Source organism: Rhea americana, unplaced genomic scaffold (genome assembly GCF_003343005.1).
Source record: "Rhea americana isolate MKP2758 unplaced genomic scaffold, rheAme1 scaffold_347, whole genome shotgun sequence".
Taxonomy (NCBI): domain Eukaryota; kingdom Metazoa; phylum Chordata; class Aves; order Rheiformes; family Rheidae; genus Rhea; species Rhea americana.
The window spans coordinates 107,413-127,097 of NW_028186476.1; the positions used below are offsets into that span (position 1 = coordinate 107,413).

The 19,685-nt window shown below is 47.5% G+C and overlaps 1 protein-coding gene across 1 annotated transcript in view; it reads right to left on the minus strand.

Moving 5' to 3' along the window:
* OSBP2 (oxysterol binding protein 2) overlaps positions 1-19,685 on the minus strand; it is a 157,486-nt gene that overhangs the window by 53,227 nt on the left and 84,574 nt on the right. Inside the window, exon 4 of the mRNA XM_085311662.1 lies at positions 164-414. Coding sequence (XP_085167788.1) covers positions 164-414 — 251 coding nt within the window. The remainder of the gene's footprint in view (positions 1-163; positions 415-19,685) is intronic.

The following is a 19,685-nucleotide window of genomic DNA, read 5'->3' on the forward strand; positions in this document are numbered from 1 at the left end:
TCCACTTGCAGAGAGCCCGGGGGGGACTGCACGGTGGAAGGAGACTTCATGAACAGGAAGAGAATGGGGAGGCACAAGGGGGAAAGAGCAGAGGAGCAAACRTTTCACACTGCGAGAGCAGCCCCGCAATTCGCAGCACGCCCGCGCTTCACTCTGCACTTACGTTGATCATAGCATTGGAGGTGATCCGGAAGAGCGTGGCTCGCTCGTTCACTGCCTTGATCTTCTCGCCACTCTCRGCGGGCAGCTTCAGGTTCTCCAGCTCGCTCAGCGAGCGCTGCAGAGCCGCCCCGTGCTTCGCTATAAGGTCATTGCAAGTGCTCAGGTCCTCCAGCTTGCTCGAGAGGGTTTTCAGCGTGCCATGCAGCTCGCTCTTGTCGGACTGAGAGGCTGGCTCCTCGTCACCCGAGTCATCTGCAAAGGGGGGGATGGAGAAAACACTGTTTCCATGACTACCCCCGGACTGCGCGCCTGCCTCTGCTGCTGAGGCAGCACACGGGGACACCACCACCACCTCCTTCACCTCCTCCTCCTCCTTCTGCGCAGCGGCCGGCAGGCAGCAGCCTCGCGGGTGCCCACACAATGCCCTCCCCGCCGGCTGGCCTCAGCCCCGGGGCTCGGCCTTGGGCAGCTCTCAGGGCCACCAGCTGGAGCCCCYGAGGAGGCATCACACTGGGATTTGGCGTGGGCCACTCTGTCTCAACGGCCAGGGTGGGGGGAAGCTGCACGGAGTGGAAATGTCCGTTTTAAGATCTGCAAAAGTGGTGAAGAGAGCTCCCTTGCAGCGGGGAAGGACATAAGGCCAACATCCCCCACGGGCAAAGGGAAGGCTTCTTCCTGTGACTTCCAGACACTCGGGTGAGTTAAAAACCAAAAATCAAGGCAAAACAGAGTAGCAAGCATGACACAGTGGACTTCTTTATGCTGCGTCACACTGCCTCCCCCCAGCAGGTGGGAGAAGGGAAAGGCTCTGAGMCACGGCACTGCCCGGAGCGTCGGATACAAGCCAGCATGGAGCAGGTCTACACAGGGAAAGGCTGTGGGCACTTCCTGTCAGGGTCAGCTAGAGACATGCCAACACTGGCCTGTTTTACCAGCCATGCTTGCTGCAGSTCTGTGACCTCCACAGAGACCTCGTGCCCCTCCTGGGATGGGTCGCCCAGCTCAGGGACGGGCTCGGTTGGCTCTGGTGCACTGGTACAAGCAGGCTGCGGTCCCATGCTCATCACGGGGTCCTTGAGGTTTATCCCAGCCCCTGGTATACACCCTCCAAACCAAACAGGAGCAGCCTGCTCATGGCAGCACTATGACGAGCTGGTCTCTAGTAAGGGCAGGAGCAAGTGAGCACAAGGTGAGGAGCTCAGCTATGAACCCCRTGCGGCACCATGCTCCCGCTGAGACCTTCAGTTCTGCAAGTCAACAGTGGTCAAGCCATGAAACCGCTGCAGAGAAAGCACCCACCCGCATGGGCAAAAAAGCCACATGGAGAAAAGAAGTAACAAGCAGCCATTCAAAGCTGGTCTGCAGCACTCCGGGTGCAGCCAAAAACCACCAAGGCAGCCCAGCCCCTTTGTTTCTCCTCCTTTGGTCCTCTGGTTCTTGGATTAGAAAGACATAGGAACAAGCAAAACCTGCCTCCAGGGCAGAACCAACGAAGAAATAACCTACAGAAAGGCAAGATGACTCTCTGCTGGCAAAGACCAGCTCTAAGAGAGGGRCTAGGCCCTGAAATTTGTTTATCTAGTGTTTAGGGGCAGCTATTGAAGGGAAGGCAAGCCAGGCTCTTCAGCCAAATCGCCTTGGCTTCACCACACCAGCAGTCTGGGCAGTAGGAGGCTCAATCACTGCTGCCATCCAAGATGTCCTACACCTCACACCAACCACAAACCAGGTGCCACATTTTGGACCAAGAAAAACATCACTGCTCCTCCACAAGGCGCAAATCAAACAGAAGTATCTCAACATACAGGATGAATTTCTTCCTGTAGTTAGTCCTTTCTATCCAGCAAACTGATAGGCTCTAGGAATGAAGAGAGAACATGTTCCCTAGTGCCTGCAGCATCTTTGCTGGGACTAGAGGACCAGGGGGACCAGGATGTCTACTCAGTCGAACAGATGAAGAGATGCCATKATGTTGCAACGAAAGGACCTTGGAAGTGCCTTGGTTATAATAGCATGTGTGGCACATTGCTTTTCCATGTTGGGATGAGAAGAGAGAAGCCCATACTTGGCTGATACATGAGTGGGTTTTTTTATTACTTTTTTATTCCTAGCTCATTTATAAGACCTTTCAAAATGTTGTATTCAGAGTGATGTTCAGCCATCACTCAATGTAAGTACATTGATACTACAGCTCCTGGGTCAGCTACGGGAACTGGAAGAGAAAGAGCCCTTCATTTAGCAGTATTGAAGCTGCGTTTCTACTACAAGAATCAGAACAATCTGGATAATACAAAAGGACAATCAACCTGGAGAGTCAAAGAAGTGGTAGAGCAAAGCATGGTGCTACAGTCTGGAGCATGCTCAAGATGCACAGCACAGAGTCACAGGAGCAAATAAGTCCAATAAACCCCCTGTAATCACAACAATGCCCATGCTCACATGCCGTAAGGGCTTAGTGGACCCCAATGGTTGCAGCCACTTCCGCAGTTTAAAAAAAAAAAAAAAACAAACAACACAACTCCTTGAGGAGCTGCAGGATCAAATACAGTAGGCAGATCACCCAAAGTAATTCAGGTCTTGCTTGCACCAGCTGTCCCAAGTTGTGGAGTTTAATCCTCTTAGACAGTGGCCTGTGTCCACACATCTGCTTTACACACTGAAGGTCCTGGGTTCAAGTCCCAGTGGAACCAGCACCAGGAAATTTTTGGGAGGTTGGACTAGATGATCTCTAGAGGTCCCTTCCAACCTTACTGATTCTGTGTGATTCTGTGTATGTGAATGAGACAATTTCACCATTCCTAAKTAATTAAGTGTAAAATAGTRAAGACAAAGGGTATTATTTAAAACATCAGCAGACAATTAAAACAATGACTAATTCTTAACAAATTAAGCTCAATCTGCAGAAAAAATAATCCAAAACAGAGCATCACTGCAAGGGAGAACTCCCAAGAGCAGAAATTCCATAAGAAACAGTAAGTAGCAAATCAAACAGAAGTTTACAAAATATGGCTGCCAAATTAAAGTAGAGACTTTGAGTACCTGGTGGGACAGAGGRGGCTCCCAGAGGGCCCACAAAGAGGCAGAGTCCAAACAAAAATAGCCAAGTGTGAAGGCCCAGTGGAAAAAACAAGTTTTACCCAAGCACTGGGTACCTCAGGAACCACCACAGAAAATGCCACTGGACAGCATGGCAACCAGGAGGAACGCTAAGCATGTGAGATGGGATGTGTGGAAGGACAGCTGTGGCTGATACACCTGAGGGCTGTTCTGCCATTCAGAGAGACCTGGAGAGGCTGGACAGCTGGGCGGAGAGGAGCCTGATAAAGTTCAGCAAAGGCAAATGCAAGGTCCTGCACCTAAGGAAAAATAACCCTAGGCACCAGTACAAGCTGGGGGCTGACCTGCTGGAAAGCACCTCTGCAGAGAAGGACCTGGGAGTGCTGGTCGATGACAAGTTGTCCATGAGGCAGCAATGTGCCCTTGTGGCCAGGAAGGCCAATGGTCTCCTGGGGCACATTAGGAAGCATGTTGCCAGCAGGTCGAGGGAGGTGATCCTGCCCCTCTACTCAGCCCTTGGGGAGGCCTCATCTCGACTACTGCCTCCTGTTGTGGGGCTCCCAAGGACAAGAGAGACACGGAGCTACTGGAGAGAGTTGATGTATGGTTATGAAGATGATCAGAGGGCTGGAGCATCTGCCATATGAGGAACAACTGCGAGAGCTGGGCCTGTTTAGCCTGGAGAAGAGAAGCCTGAGSRGGGATCTTATCAGTGTGKATAAGTCCCTGAAGGGAGGGTGTCCAGGGGATGGGGACAAACTCTTTTCAGTTGTCCYATGYRAMAKGACAAGTGGAAATGGGCAGAAATTGAAYGACAGGAAGCTCTGCCTGAATGTGAGGAGGAACTTTTTCACTGAGAGAGTGATGGAGCACTGGAAGAGGTTGCCCAGAGAGGCTGTGGAGTCTCCTTCTCTGGAGATCTTCAAAGGCTGCCTGGATGCAACCCTGTCTAACATGCTCTAGGTGACCCTGCTTGAGTAGGGAGGTTCRACTAGATGATCTCYAGAGGTCCCTTCCAACCTTACCCATTCTGTGATTCCATGATCATGTAGAGGAAGGGGGGGACTGGCAGGACTGGGAAAACCAAACCTCTTGGTGTTATACGGCTAGACTATGATGCTAATCAGAACGGGTGCAATAGAAACAGGACATACGGCCCAGAGTCAAGGCTTATCCCACCCAACAGGATTTACCCCAACTGCTTAAGAAAGATGGGAGAGCAAAATAAAAAAGGCTCACTGGGAAACAGGACACAGCAAAACGCAAGCATGTCTTACAAGAGAAAGCATCAGGGCATAACTTACCTGTACAASCATTTGATCCATTCACAACCCAGCCCTGGGCCCCCAAAAGGCTAAGAAGCTGTTAAGCTGCACATCAGCAAGGCAACAGCTACAGTTGCTGGGATAAGGCCAGCATTTTGAAAACATTCAGTACCAACGAAGGCCTCAGGCTCAGAGAAAGGAGACAAGCCAGGGGAAGAGAAAAAGGAAGATGCAGAATTCAAAGGGCATCAGGAGGCTGTCCAGAGGTACTGCAGCAAAGGACATGGGCTTATGTCGCAGGCATCTTATAGTGCAAGCTTCAAGAGACCCAGCAAGAAAGTTTAAATCTTTTTTTGCCCATACAAAAACTCACTGAGACTTCCCATAAGTTCCTATTTCTGTTTCAAGCACATCTAAGGAACCTTTCATCTCAGGGCAAGCCATGGCACTCTGAGTCACTGGCACCATCCACCTCCCAGTGTTCTTTGAACACTCTCCTTACATCCGCTCCAAACGGGTGCATTTGAAGCACAGAGCATGCTGCACAGCGTAACACCTTGGACGCTCTCCGGGGGAGACACAAGGAGGCACGCTGCCGTTACGGCCACTCAGAGCCATCTCTCTGCAGCCTTGCAGGGGAACCTCAGGTGGAGGCCTTTACCCATCCACTTTCATGGTGTCCCACACAGTAGCCTACAAAAAGCATCCCCCTTTTGCTGTCAAGTATGACACAAGCTTTCACCTGAGCTGTTGTCCACCCAGGACTTCCACCTTGGGAGGCTCCAGCTACAGCCACTGGCTTTCACCTTGCTAGAAACCTGCTGCACACTCAGCATGGGAGCTGCAACACTGCCCTACCACRTGGTACTAGGCTGATCCAGGACACCCTATCAGTCTCCCAGGATGACACCATGCCCAGCTCTGAGCAGAAACACAGCCAGGGGTTAGTAAGCCACTGGAGCAGGCAAGCTGCAGGAAGGGCTCACCAAGAAGCTCCCTGCGGCTGGTGACAGCTCAGCAAGGGCAATCAACCCAGGGGCAGAGCCACGTTCACAGGGTGGCATGACCCAGCCGCCAAGGCCAATTTCACTACAAGGGAGCCAGYGCTGGCAGGGGCCGCACTGGCTGGCACCACACTCATAGGGATACKGCACACAGCTGTGGCCAGGCTCAGAACCAGGGAGCTTCACTCCCACACCAACATCATCTGGAGCATCCAGGGCTCCAGGCTGCTCCATGCAGGAAAGCAGCCAGCACCTTCCAGGCTTTGCTTTCGCCTCTAGCTAATTTGAAAAGATGGGCAYGAAACAGCGAGGAAGCCATGCACATCTGGAGCTGTTGGAGATGTGGCCTGGGAGAGCTCATCCAGACCCAAATGGTGCCCAGGCTTCACTCTGGGGCTGGCAGGAGRTGAGACAACAGAGGGACGGACCCCTGAAAAGGGCCAGCATTTACACAGTGCAGGAAGTGCATTAGCATGGCTATTTTTCCCAAAAAGCTGGACTAAAAAGCTCACAAGAACACTGCTTCTTGGAGGACAGAAACCCCCAAAAGTGGCAGAGAACCTACGCAGTGATGCCTGTCCAGCTACAAAAGCCACACATGCACCACATTCCTGCTGYGATCGCTGCTCTGATCCTCCCCCAATCGCAAACACCCACCACAGCAGAAAAAGGTGCAAAGCACTGTGCACCACCACACATCTCAACAGCATAGGCATCTCTCGCAGGACTTTTGCTCACCAYAGCACGTGTGCCCACGGGAAACAGCTCAAACAGGCAAACTGCATGCAGAGCAGCAACGGGATGGTAGTGGCATTATGCAGGAGAGCTCAGCCCAGCCCAACCCATCCGTTTCCAGTTTAAGAGTTCCCTCACTGCCTCCAGCATCTCCATTTGAGCTCTTGCTGTGAGCATCTCCTGCAGCCTCAGGGGCAYGCTGGCWCCRGCAGGCCTGTGGCAAGCTACTCATRCTCAAACAAACTGGTGGGAAGAGCCTCTCTTCAGTACACAGTCACATCCAGTCACTAATGAATCCAGTCATTAGTGGCTAAATGGTGTTTTATAAATCTATCAGAAATAGTAAACCCAGAAATTTGCTCATGGAGAAGCCAACCATCCTGGCTTGTTTTTCATCACAGATACCAGCCAGGCAACCATTCCTATGTCAAAAAATACCATAATCTCTGAGTGGCTTAAGGCCCAAATGGACCCCATTTGGGCTTTTTCTGTTCATCTGCAGGAGGAACAGACACTGGTGATACTTCTCAGGTCCAATCTTGCCCGTTTACAGCAACTGCTGGAGGAGTAGAGAAAGTGCAGGAGAGCGTGATATCCCCTTCTTGTGCTGTCTCAGTTGTTGGGGACACCTTGGCACCCAGCATCTGCAGTTCAATCCCTAGCCCAGCTGCTCACCCCTGCGTCACCTGGGCTTTTACATCCACAGATCTCAACTCGCCCAACAGCTGCAATACCGACCTCATACCAGTGCTCTCAGGATCACTGCACTCCCAGTTGCTGTTTTGAATTGAAAAGCGCTCCACAAAGGTCACTATGAACTAATTCAATTGCAGGGCTGCATCCCGGCCCCTGTGGCCATCTGCACTCGGCTCTCTCTGGAGCACAGGCTGTGCAGCGTGCCTCCCTAAGGATGGACAAACCTGAACCACAGCCTGGGGCTTTTGCCCATCATTAAAATGCTCCGACTCAGGGACAGCTYGCTGTGCTGTGACAGTAGGGCTCCATCCATTGGCAAAACGTTATTTCCTCTCCTTCGTTCCTTGTGCATCAAGGCTGCTGTAATGATCTCTCCTTGTGCATTCAGCTAAACACAGCAAACATGAACATGGCATGGCCGATTTCTTTCTTTTTTTTTTTTAACCACTACACAGAATTACATAAACACCCCAAAGCCCAGGGAAAAGAGCTCCCTTAGTGCTGGGAGGAAGCACCTGGGTCAAACCATGACAGTCGGGTGACACTGTCCTTTCAGGCAGAGTTAGCGTAGATGAATGTTCCTCAGAGGAAGCTAGCTCAGAAGAATATTCCTTTTCTTCCCTCTTACATAATGCAGGCAAATACCAAAGCTCAGCAAGACCCTGCTCAAATCTGCAGGCTCAAAGATCACTCATCAATAACCACCTTAGAAAGAAATCACAAAAGAGGAGAAAAGAAATGCTGCAGGATGAACGCACGCTGCTGAAAAAGCTTGTCAGCTCGCAGGAAGCATCCAAGAGCAGGGCCACTTGCACAAGCTGCCCATCCGCCTAACTGCCTGCCCCAGAGCTGGTTTTGTTGACAGACCGGGACCCAGGTGAGCCAAGTAGCAGGATCCCACATTCATCCACCTTCTGCCCTTTCAGGCCTGAATTGTGCAAATCAAGAAAGGGCCTTTCAAGCTCTGTGTAGGCTGTGAAGTCCAAATGGGATTTTGAACTTAGACCAGGGGGTCATGACGTGCACGCAGGAGGAAGCAATGTGCAATACCTGGTCCTGGAAACTTAGGCATGCACAGCATGGAGGTTGCAATGCTGTCCCTCACCCACTATCCCTGTACACATGTCCTGTAACCCTCTGCCTCCTGCCACCCAGGTCACACAGGAACAGGGAACAATTTATGCAACTATGTGTGCGAGCCACAGTAAAATAAAAATATCCCATATAACATAATTTGCTGTAATTAGCTCCAATCAGAGCACGGGAAGAAATAAACACAACACTCCGGTTGCATTTAAAATCAGAGCAAGTTCAAGTGCAAAATGTTTTTGTAAAAAGCATCTAAACAACCCTCCCATCCCCTTKCGGTGATCCTACCAGGGCAAACCATTAAAAGCATCTTTGAAGATCAGTTTCTAATCTGCAGCCACAAACACTGAAATATTGTCATGCATTGAAATACTTTTGAACACTGCAATACTTTCCTCATTACTGTGCTGCCCCCCTGCAGCACCAACAAAGGCCACATGGGATTGACCGAGTCCCCTTAAACATATCTCTCTCGTTCCTCAAGTAACCAGCAACCTTTCAGATCTGCATCAGCTTTCTGGTGTTGTTCCTAAGAGCATCCCACAAATCTGAATGATGGAGCCCTGTTTTCATGTAATTTCTATCTAGTACTTTATGTGCCAAAATGAAGATCTGAGTCCAGCAAGACCAGCAGTTCTCCAGCTGATGTCTTGGTACCACCATGACAAGCACCGTAAGGGGAGCCTTCCCATTTGCCCCAGCAGGATGGCTGGGATTGTAGGGGATAGGGTCATCTGTTGTCCGGACATCCCACACTGAAAATAGGTCAYTGGCCCACTCTCTGCCTCTGTTTCTCCATCTGGGAGAAAGCCTGGACCTAACGAAGCCATCTCGCTGAGCCACTGCAAGATCCTCTTCACTGTTACAGCTACTGCTAATGCCTATTTGTGAAGCGCTTGAAGAGAGAGGAGAAGCAAAAATTATTCTAACTGCTGAAGATAAATAATTCACTCATCCAGAAAGGTGAAACAGCACAAGACACTGCCTGCAGGTCTTCACTTTGGATATGGCCAAATGCTGGGACATTCAGGGAAATTTCCTTGTGTCAAGCTTCCCTGCCAGGGAAGACCAGATTTTGATTTGGCAAGACTGGTAAAAACACTCTGAAGGTCACCAAATATTCACAGWGAGAGATGGATTCCATCAAGGTCTACTCATTTGGGGGCAAAACCTGCACATAATTCACAGAAGCACCACAAAGCGATGTCCACGACATCTGCCCTGCCAACTCAGAGCAGTCAGGGAATATCACAGCCGCCCTAATGTAGGATTTCCTGCCTTCAGTGATTTAAAATTTCAAACTCTCTTGGAAACTGGAGAAACTTGTATCTCTAAATGCTTGGGGGTTAGGGAGGAGGAGAACACAGTTTCAAATTACTTCGCTTGCCAGAATAGGTTCAACTCAGAAGAGATCCATTGAGAGAAAAGCTATTTCTCACCAAGAACCAAGGGTCTTGCTGTGTAAACAGTGCAATACTCCCAAATTAAAGGGGCTCTGTGAATGATCCCTTTCCTTYGGCAAAGGACCAAAATGTTATTTTTGCCTTTACAGTGAGCCCTTGTCTCTGCTTCGTGCCTCACCTGGCACTGCCAGGAGCAGTTCTGCCATCTGCTCTCTACAGAAGAAAAATCCTCTGCTAAAGCAGCAAAACTAGCCGGTTTCTGCAGCTTGGCAGGATGCACTCCCCAGCGCTGCACCCTCCCCACCCATGTGCTGGAATGTGGGTGCCCCTGCATGGCCACAGTACCCTGCTTCACCTCCTTTGCCACCACCAGGGGAGCAGCACATCCCTAGGTCACCTTAGCTCACCCCATTCCTCAGCGCAGGACAGGTTTACAATAAAATAAAGCCTACATTTATTCATCAAGAATTTACATTGCTTCCACTTACAAGGCTGCAAAAAAAAAGCTACTGAAGAAAATAAACTCACAAAGCTGACAAATGCTTGACAGTAAGTTGCCTCCACACTTGTGTAGGTACCTCASAGCAAAGCAGACCCTCGTGGCACCAGAAATGTTTCCTGCATATGGTTTCAGCACCTGCGCTTGTCTTATGATCAGTATTTCTTGTCACGCCCTGGAYGCACAAAAGCCTCTGCAAGCAAGAGCTCAGACAGCAGACACTGAGCAAATACGCAGTGAAGGACGGATCCTGCCTCTATGTCAAATCCAGCTCACAAGTCCCATGGGAGCAAAAGCACTTCTCTGGTGGGACTCGGAGCAGACAGCGCAGTTAGAAGGTGGGAGCAAAGCAGCARCAGGATGGGACAGGGTTTCCCTATGGTCAGTCAGCAGGTTGATAAAAGGCAAAACGAGCCCCGAGGGGAGAGCCTTGGTGCTTGCAGTTGGCACACTGCACACGCACGCAAGGTCATTAATGGCARCTTCTCATAAATCTTCGCTCTAGGAACTCGCATAGCTTTTATTTTGATACATTGGTCCACACTCTGTGTGCCCCAAAAAGCACTAGCCCCTGCAAACTGAGTCCTTCCATTCCTTAATCAATACTTTCCTTTGACCTGCAAACAAACTTGGGGGAAATTCTGTTTGATTTTTATTTGTAGGGCACTGGCATGAACCAGTTGCTGTAGAAACAGCCAGCCTCCCTGTAAACTGAGAAGATTATTTTTGGAGCTGTGATGCTATTTAATCTATGTAAAATGGATCAGCAGCTAGCAGTCGTAAGCTTCTTYGGGCCCTGGAGAGCAGCTACAAGACAGAAAGGTAAGAATACAACAGCATATCCGTAGTGTTTGCAGAAAGCTTTCACCTCCTTGGTAGCCTCACTACCAGAGAGTCTTCTCCTTTYCACACCTCCTATCCTCTGAGCACCCTGCAATCCTGAACTGCTTGCCCACTGTTCTCCTGAAGCCTTGGAGCCTCTAAAAGGTAGTGTTGGTATTTCAGGGTAAGTTAAACCTGTTCTTTCAGCTGGTTGGAAATGGGCATAAGYGAATGAGGGCAGTGAAAGCACGGGATTAATACTGCGGAAGCACGAGCAAGCTGGACCGGCCCCGCACTCCGCAATGCCAAGACACCAGCCCCAAAGCCCGTGAGTGAGAGCAGCCCCCTGCGACCATTACACAAACACAGCACAAAAGCAATCTAAGCCACCAAAAGATGTTTCCCATGTCAAAATGGTTTGATTTTTACCTATAGGGAAAAAAGGATTATTTGCTCCTGYGTGCAGGTGAAACCATCATGGACACCCGTGGGTGACTTCAGGATTGCCCTGAAGCAATGTGAGCATGAGATATATGCTTTAGACACAAAGGTGAAATAAGAAAGCTTGTAATTTCCTCCAAGTCATACAAACTCTGGAGGAAATAAATGACTCRGGGAAGCCAGCTCCAAAGCCAGGCACCGAATGAGGCCACCCACAACCTTCCTAGGGTGCCTCAACATGACGTCCATCCCTATCAGTGATTGCCCGTCTCTCTTTGGAAACGTTGATCGCTAGTCATTTYTCAATTGGAGCAATTTTTGTATTGGCTGTAGAATACACATCTGCTTTCATCCCTTTTAATAGCTATGAATATTAAATGGAAATTGGTATCTATATTTAATAGTCTAGCCTGGCTGCCAAAAGATGGGCACATTTTTACAGCATCTGCAAATACAGGCACAGTCCACAGAGCATTTGAGGGTGTAAAGAATTATGCTGGAAATTAAAACACCAAAACAGCATTGCAAATATTCACCATAAATCATTCCAAATTTTGGTGATCACTTAACRATCACCCCCAACCTGGTAAGGGTATTTCATCTACTGCTAATGTAATTGGACAGCTGTTCAAGCAAATAGAGGCCTCAAAATAGCAAATATTCACTTGCCATTTGGCCTGGATATTTCCCTAAGTCACACTCAACAGAAGTAGGTGGCAAGAATGAGCCGAGGGCATCAGGACCCCATCCTGGGCCTGTCCAAGATCCCGTAGTGGGTCTTCTCCACTAAATCCAGAGTTCAGAGATCTATGTTCCTATCACAGTAGCAGACCAGATTTGCCTGAAATCCTAAGGACTGTAGAGAGAAGTGCAGTGTGTATATTTTGCAGAAAATTAGGTCTAAGGACCTGAGTAACCAGATCTAAGTTGGCCCTGGGTTGCACAAGGGGTTGGACCAGAGGTGTCCAGAGAGCCCTTCCAACCCAAATTACTCCACATCTCTAAATTAAACAAAACAAAATTTGGTCACTTGAAATAATTGGCTTTGGATCATAATCAGGTCTGATGCAAAGCTGTAATAAAGGGGTTAGTTTAATATATATGCAAATGAGAAGTATTTGTAAAAGCCCTAAGAAAATGTAGAGAAAAATGAATATGTAAAATATGTAAGATATGCAAATGGCCTTAAACAATTTTTGGAGCCTTTCTTTGGGTTATAGTTTGGACAACACACTACCTTTCAACCAAGTCATGCTGAAATAAAGCAGGTAAGTAACCTCTTTGATTTTTATTTAAAAAGCTGTTAATCCTACCTCTTCATTTTCGTAACTGTGACTTCTATAATACTTTAGTGCAACTGGCTGAAGTGAAGCCTCACAGCAAAAGTGCCGCTTGAACATGCTCCTACACCTCCTGCTTTGCTACAAGCAGCAAACTCCACAGTGACAGCAGGTCTGAAAGACTAAGAATAGAAAAAAAAATCAAAATGATAAAAAGCAACTGGGGTCAGCCTCCTGGCACCTCATTCTTGATAAATTACTGCTTACAAGAATAGCAACTGGCAAAACTAAACTATAATAGTAGAGAACATGCAGAAAGTACTGGAGATGGGACCCCAAAAATCAAGGTAACAAGGCTGACTGCAAGATAAATATGCACGAAAACTCCTCCTTGGAAGGAACAGGACTGCTGAGAGGAAGCTGCACACACAATTCCCCCGAGATATCAGAAAGTCAATGTAAGCAAGGAGGCTAAACAGAACGATCAATAGGTCTTGATCTATTTTGGCACCAGCCCTTCACTGTTCTTGCAAATGACACTCCTGTTCTGATAAAGATACATTTCCAGATGAGGGAACACTCCATTCAAGGCTGTCCAGGGCAGGGATTCTGGGGAAACTGAGCTACCAGCCTGAAGTAAAATCCACTGTAGAAATGGAATCGCTTTCAAACCACTGCCCTGGTTCAGTGTCAGCATCCTAAAGCCCTGCGAAACGAGTGCTTGCTTCAGTGCAAGTGAACCTTAGGAAAACTTTCCTTACATGCTGCAGGAATACCAGAGGACCAAATTTCTGAGAAAAATCTAAAAGARAAAAAGCTGTTTTCACATTTTTTTAATTTAAATATATATTTTCAGAATTCATTTGGGAGGCATGGGATATTTGCCCCTTTTTTGCACATGGCCATACAGGTCCTACTAGCAGACTTGCTGTAAGGTTCCCATTGGGTGATCTAACCTCACAAATTTCTTTTAGTACAATCCATCCTTGCCATAAGGGTCCTGAGACCAGTGAAGCAATACTAGGTGTGAATTTTGACCCACCTTACAAAATCTGCTTCTTCTGTGAAACGTGTATTAAAGTACCAGCCTGGTAGACCAGTCCATTAACACTTGTAAAGGATTTCTGGTTTCTTAAGAGCAAAGTAGAAAGTATTTTTTACTATGATTATTGTAGCATGCCCAGTCTAGCTATTGATCATTTTATTGCTGCAGTTAGAAAGTGATGATGTTACCAGTCAATAAGCCTCAGAGGCAAATGCTGCACTTTGTCTAGACTACAGCCATTCTCTTTTCCGCACACTTGGGGTTTTCCGATCACCCAGTCACCAACACATGCTCTATAAACTACTAAGGCAACAAAGACATACAGATCAGCTGAAAACACACTGAAGGACAGAGTTCAAACTCAAAAGGATTTGAGTAGATTAGAAAAATAATCTGAAATGCAGGACAAAAAATGCTAGATAGATATCAGCCACAGTTTGGCAGAAAAGAATCAAATGATCATAGCTTATTATAAAAATATTGATTCAAATGAATTTTTTTTTTAAGTGAACTAAAAAACTAATAGTTACATGAACAGAACAGTTCTATCTTAGACATATGATATTTCTGGTAAGTCTCCAATGGTCTATGCCCAGTTTGGGGAACTCTTAAGACACAYAGGCACTAAAGACACTCCATAGGAGAACCCATAAAAAAGACACGTGGAAGGAAAACGCATCCAGCAGGGGGCGATTGAATGAAAGGAAGGTGTTGATAAAAATGAGAGAAAACTCATTGGAGATATAACAACAGTCCAAAAAAAAAAAAAAAAAAAGGTGAAAAGGAATAATCTGCTCTCCATTTCCACAATGGACAAAACAAGAAACCATGAGCTTAAATTATTGCAGCTAAAGAGGGTGTTGAGAACAACTTTCTATTCACAGGGGTAGTGAAGCCTCAAAGCAGCTTCTTGCAGAGGCCACAGGAACTCAGTGCTGGTGATCTCAGGGCATAGGAACAGCAAACATACRTCAAGAAAAGTTTTGAGAGAGCTGATCCTGCCCTAGGGCAGACAGATGAATCTGACAGCCCCTTGAGGCTTCCTCCAGCCTCATTCCCTAGAATTTTACCATTTAAAAGAAAAAAGSCTGCAAGAAGTAAACTGGCACAGAAAAGCAAACTCTGACAGGCAACTGTACCACAAGCCAAATAGGAATCCTGCTGAGCTTAATAGGAATTTTGTCATGACTCCAATGAGCCAGGGAAAGGCACCAGTGGGTACAGSATGAGACACAGGCAGGTGTCAGTCCTGTACTGCACATGCTTTAGAAGTAAATGTTTTTAAAACATTTCCCAAAACTCTTCTCAACAGAAAGCAGCAGCAGAACTTCCTTTACAAGGAGATTTCTGCTTGCTGGCTTCTGGAGATATTGGAGRGTTTTTTCAATCTGTTTTTAGACTACAACTTTCTACTCTCCATTTCCAAGAGAACAAMAAGTTTGGCAGATACCAAGAAAAATATCAAGCCAGACCACGAACCTGTTGAACCGGAGGTACACATTGCAGGGAGCAGAATTGGCCAGGAACACAAYTGGAGCTAAAAATGAGTCCAGTAGACGCTATTGCTAAAACACTGATGAATCAAAGTTAGCCACGCTGGACAGAGCCAAAGGAACGTCTATCCCCAAAAGAAAGTTCAGAGTAACAACGAAAAAAATAGTCATTAGTGATTATAGGGAAATGACTGGTCATTATCAGGCAATCCAGAGTCCACACTACACATCTCAACATTAGAAAAGAAAAAATAAATAAATGGCCTGATAAAAATGGAAATTCTTCCACTATACAACTTAAAAAAGCAGCAGTAACTGAGACTTTAATCTCAGAGTAACTGAGATGGCTCAGAAAGCAAGGTGCTGCTTCACTGCATGTATGCTTCTCCACCTGCCTCCTATTTGCAAGCACAACTAACCCTGGGCCCCAGAGCACACTACTTTGCTTTTATTCACATATGCAAAACTGCCCAGGGGACCCCTAGTGCTTCCCGCTGAACAGACTGCGATGAGAGTAGTATGCTGTGAAGGGGCTCCACGCTTTGCTAGTTCAAACTTTTGCAGAACAACTAACACCAAGGAGGAAATGCTGCATCCAGCAACCTCATGCTAGGATCACTCTAGAGAAGCTGCCTTAGGCAGGCTGATGATTTTGAAGGGAGAGATGGAGCCTGTCCCCACTGGGAACGCACGCACGGACAAAGGCTCTGCTGCTCCAGAGCTGCTCATGGCACGATGGCCATTCGGCAGCACCCCCGTTTCTCAGTGCACACACTGACAGCAGAGCTCGGAAGGCTGCTCAGCCCTCCCAGGACAAGCCTGAGGAGCACCTGGGGCCTRGGTCTGAGCAGCAAATCTGGTCTGTACAGAGAGGTGACCTGCCTGTTTCTCAGAGCAGTCCCACTAGGCACTAGGAAAAGGAACAACAGATATTCTGCAGTAGCCAAGAGGGGCTCTGCTAACAAGTACCTCCATAATATTCCCATCTCCCATTCTCAAAGGGCTCATATCCTAAAAGAAATCCCTTTCTGCCAGGATGTCTGGCCTGCAGAGGGAACCCAATCCCTCTTTGCACATTTAGCAGCTGCAGGTTTTCACACCAGAATTTCATTCACAACATATCAAGAGTTCACTGAGCAGGGAGGGGAGCTTCCAACCGCTCTTCCCCACAGATTTTYACGAAAGAATGATGGCAACAACATAGAGTGAATCCCCAGCCCACTTCTTAAATCACCCCATTTAAGTATAGTAGGGTCTTCAAATTACKCAACAGATGAACAGATCAACAAATCCTGATAACACTTCCATTTAAAAAGAAATCAGAAGTCAAATATGTGCTGCAGATGTCAGACACACAGCCCAAAGTCCTCCTCCAGATAGAGCAGATCATCTCATTGCATGCCAGCTGTTGCCAGCTCTGTTTTCAGCTCCATGTTYTTTAGTTTTCTACTTTTTCTATCGAGTGAGGCAGAAAGACACAGATAAGGAAGCCTCCATGCAGCCATGCCCAGGGAAGGAGGAGGTTTTTCTTCAGCCCTTCAAGTACTCTGATGGGCGTTTGCTAGAAGCAAGAATGAGACACCCCATCTCACCTTGTGTGTGCCACTGAGGAGCTGGCTTGGGAGCTGACCTTAGAGAGGTWTCATCTACCTCCCAGCATCGCTCTGCAGTTTTGCACACAAGTACAACAGTTGGAAGCCTGTTTACCTGCTCTACCAACCCCCCCCCGTAAAACTGCTTGTGAAAGCATATTCCTCTGTCATTATAATCTTTGGATGTATTCTTATCAGCAATGCAGAAGTGAAAATCTCCATGATCCATTCTCAGTCTCCAGGGCCAACAAGAGCCACATCCAGACGAATATCACTAATTTGCACTTTATCAAACCATCCCTCCTCTAATTCATATGTAAACCCAGAGTTCACAGTCAACAGGCAATACAAGACAAATCTGCAGGGAGGATTAATATTACCTAGCTTCAGGATTATCTTCAAGCAGAATGAAGAATATTTAGCTACATAGACAGAATTGTTGTCAAAAGTTATTTGCTCTCACCTAACAGATGAAAAAATGCATGAACCTTGTTGTTTTTTTTATCCGTCCATTTACTTCCTCAATCCTTTAGCATCAAAGGACTAATACGAATTTGCACAGCTCCTCTGCCCTGAAACAGAACAGCCAATAGTGTTTGGTGGCACTTTGAGCAAGGAAACAAGAAGTTCCTGCATCTTTGCAAGGTGGTATGTAGGAGCACGGGTACTTACGGGGACTCTGTAGGGAAAGGTATTGGATGGCTCAGGGCTGGGCATGAACAACAAAGTGGGGAGAAGGTATGTTTTCAGTAAAGGTGCAGCAGAGGAGTAAAATCAAGAAAGACAAAAAAGGTACAAGAAGGGAGCTTGTTTCCCTTCATACTCTTCCAACTCTTATTTCTCTCCTTTCCTAAAAGGCTCTCTCCCTCCAATGCTTTATTTCTGCCCCAGTGGCCAGCTGGAAGGGCCCCTCCTGTCCTACCAGGGGACCACACCAGGAGGACATGGACACCGCACATAACTAACATCCTCAGATGCCTGGGGTTCTTGTGGGGACAGGATGGCTCTGTGACAATGGTTGACATTTCCAGGCTTSAAGATGACATGGGGTTTTCTAAGCAGAGATGGCCAGGAATCTGTCCTCCTGTTCTGAGGCACTTTCAAGATTTCTAACATTTTCCAAAACTGTGATGGGAGAAAGCTGAGATGTTTCAAATGCAATTTGAAGAACAAGCCACTCACCCACAGAAGTTAATCCACTGGCGGCTAGAGCACACAAGGTGCTTTGCTATTCTCCCGAAGCCCAGTGAGTGATCTGACCACACAGCTCTTTGCCCTYCATCTCACCTGCTGCAGCTCTGTCACTTTATGGAAATGAATATTCTTCAGAGCAGGAACTTGGACCAGGCACTCATACCAGACAGGCATAATGACCGCCATTCAGGACATGGGGGCCAAGCTATCTCTCTGCAGTGTGAAGTCCCACACTTAGTCTTGGTGGCAAAAAGATCTTTGGTGGCAGAAAGGTGCGCAGGCGCTTTCCAGTTCAGCAAAATCACTTTTGGGTTCTTTTTGAAGTGAGGACCTGCTTCACTGAAAGTCTCCTGAGCAGCCCTATCAGAATTATAGCCCTTCTGAGCCCAGGCCGTGGCAAGGCATGTCCTTGCAACACCACCAAGCGCCAGCCATTGCACCAGCCCTGGATCATGAGGTTCGTGAGATACCCGGCTCACATCCCTGACCCTGTCATTGACATTAGGGCCCTCTTCTTCCACAAGCAATGGGAACAGCGCCTTGGCACACAGCTATTTAAAACCATCTAAGGTCTTGGATATCTTCTTAAGTGYGTCACCAACCATACATTTTTAATCATCTTTAAATATTTTCCAGCCTCAGGTTCATCTACGATTTCATCAGTGCAAGCAGGGGAGCTCGCAGATAGGTTGGTCTCTCTTCTTTAGATCCATGAGCAAAAGGCAAAGGAAACACCGCTGGTATCACATTTGGCTGAGTCTGGGGGATCAGCAACCACACAGTATTTGAGAGGTATATTAGCAAATGTGAGCTCCAATTCTCAACGAGTTTCTCTGCAGAAAGCAGGCTAATGCTGTCCTTGGTGCAACTCTGGCAACAYCTGTTGAGCTCACCACAGATGAACTTGGCCTGAGAGAGTCTTTTCCTCCTGTCACCTAGGAGAACACAACATGCCCCAGGCTTTCTCCTCTTTTCTTGGAAACTGGTCAGAGATTTTCACAGGACACTCCTATATCCCTGTCAACTCTCTCACAGTTAAACCTCAGTAATGAGAACAAAATGACAAGGGACCTCGTTCCAGGGAGGGGGGAGCAACGATTCAGATGGAGGCAAGGAACTAGCTGCAGGGCTGTGCTGAGAAGGTTGGGCGCACAGACACCACCATCCCTGCAAAACTTGCAGCCACACCAGGATTGCACAAGGCTTCAGTAACATCCCTACAGATACATAAGCTCTGCTAACCCCATTTGAAAAGCAGCTAGATTTTGGAGAACCCACTCAATAGCTGTCAAGGCTGAGCTGCCAAACAGTACAACATGGACACCCTCACATTAATGCATACCCTTATGTGCCTTTAAGTCTGCCCAACCCACCTATGCTCAGATTACTCATGTGTAAGAGGATCAGGGTTGGCATAGGTTACAGATCTTATTCCAATTCCACAAAGGTCAGAAAATGCCAGTGGAAATGGAGGAATGCTAAGCAAGTGGGCCATCTTCTAGCGCTTTAGACCAGCTGCCCAGCATGTAATTGGGAGCCTTGCAGGTGGAGAGGGYGAAAGTAGCTCAAAAGCAGTCCAGATGAGCTTACACCTTACTACCACTTCTGCATTTGGTTTTAAAACCTTTTCCTTGGGTACTCATAAATGTGTAAGGCAAAGCCCTGGAGAACACATCTCCACTGACCTCTTCTTGACCACTGGGTATTCAGAGGGTGCTGGGAGAAACTTTCTAAGGGTTTGAACTGGAAGGAAAGACAAAGCTTCAGTTAGTCTTCTTACAGAGAGCGTTTTAAAATATGCAAAAGACAAGGGCGAAGCCTGGCCCCAGCAAACTTTGAATTTTACCTAACAACAAGAGATTTTTCTAACTACGTGAGATAAACGGCCAGCCTGCACTGAGGTAAGCA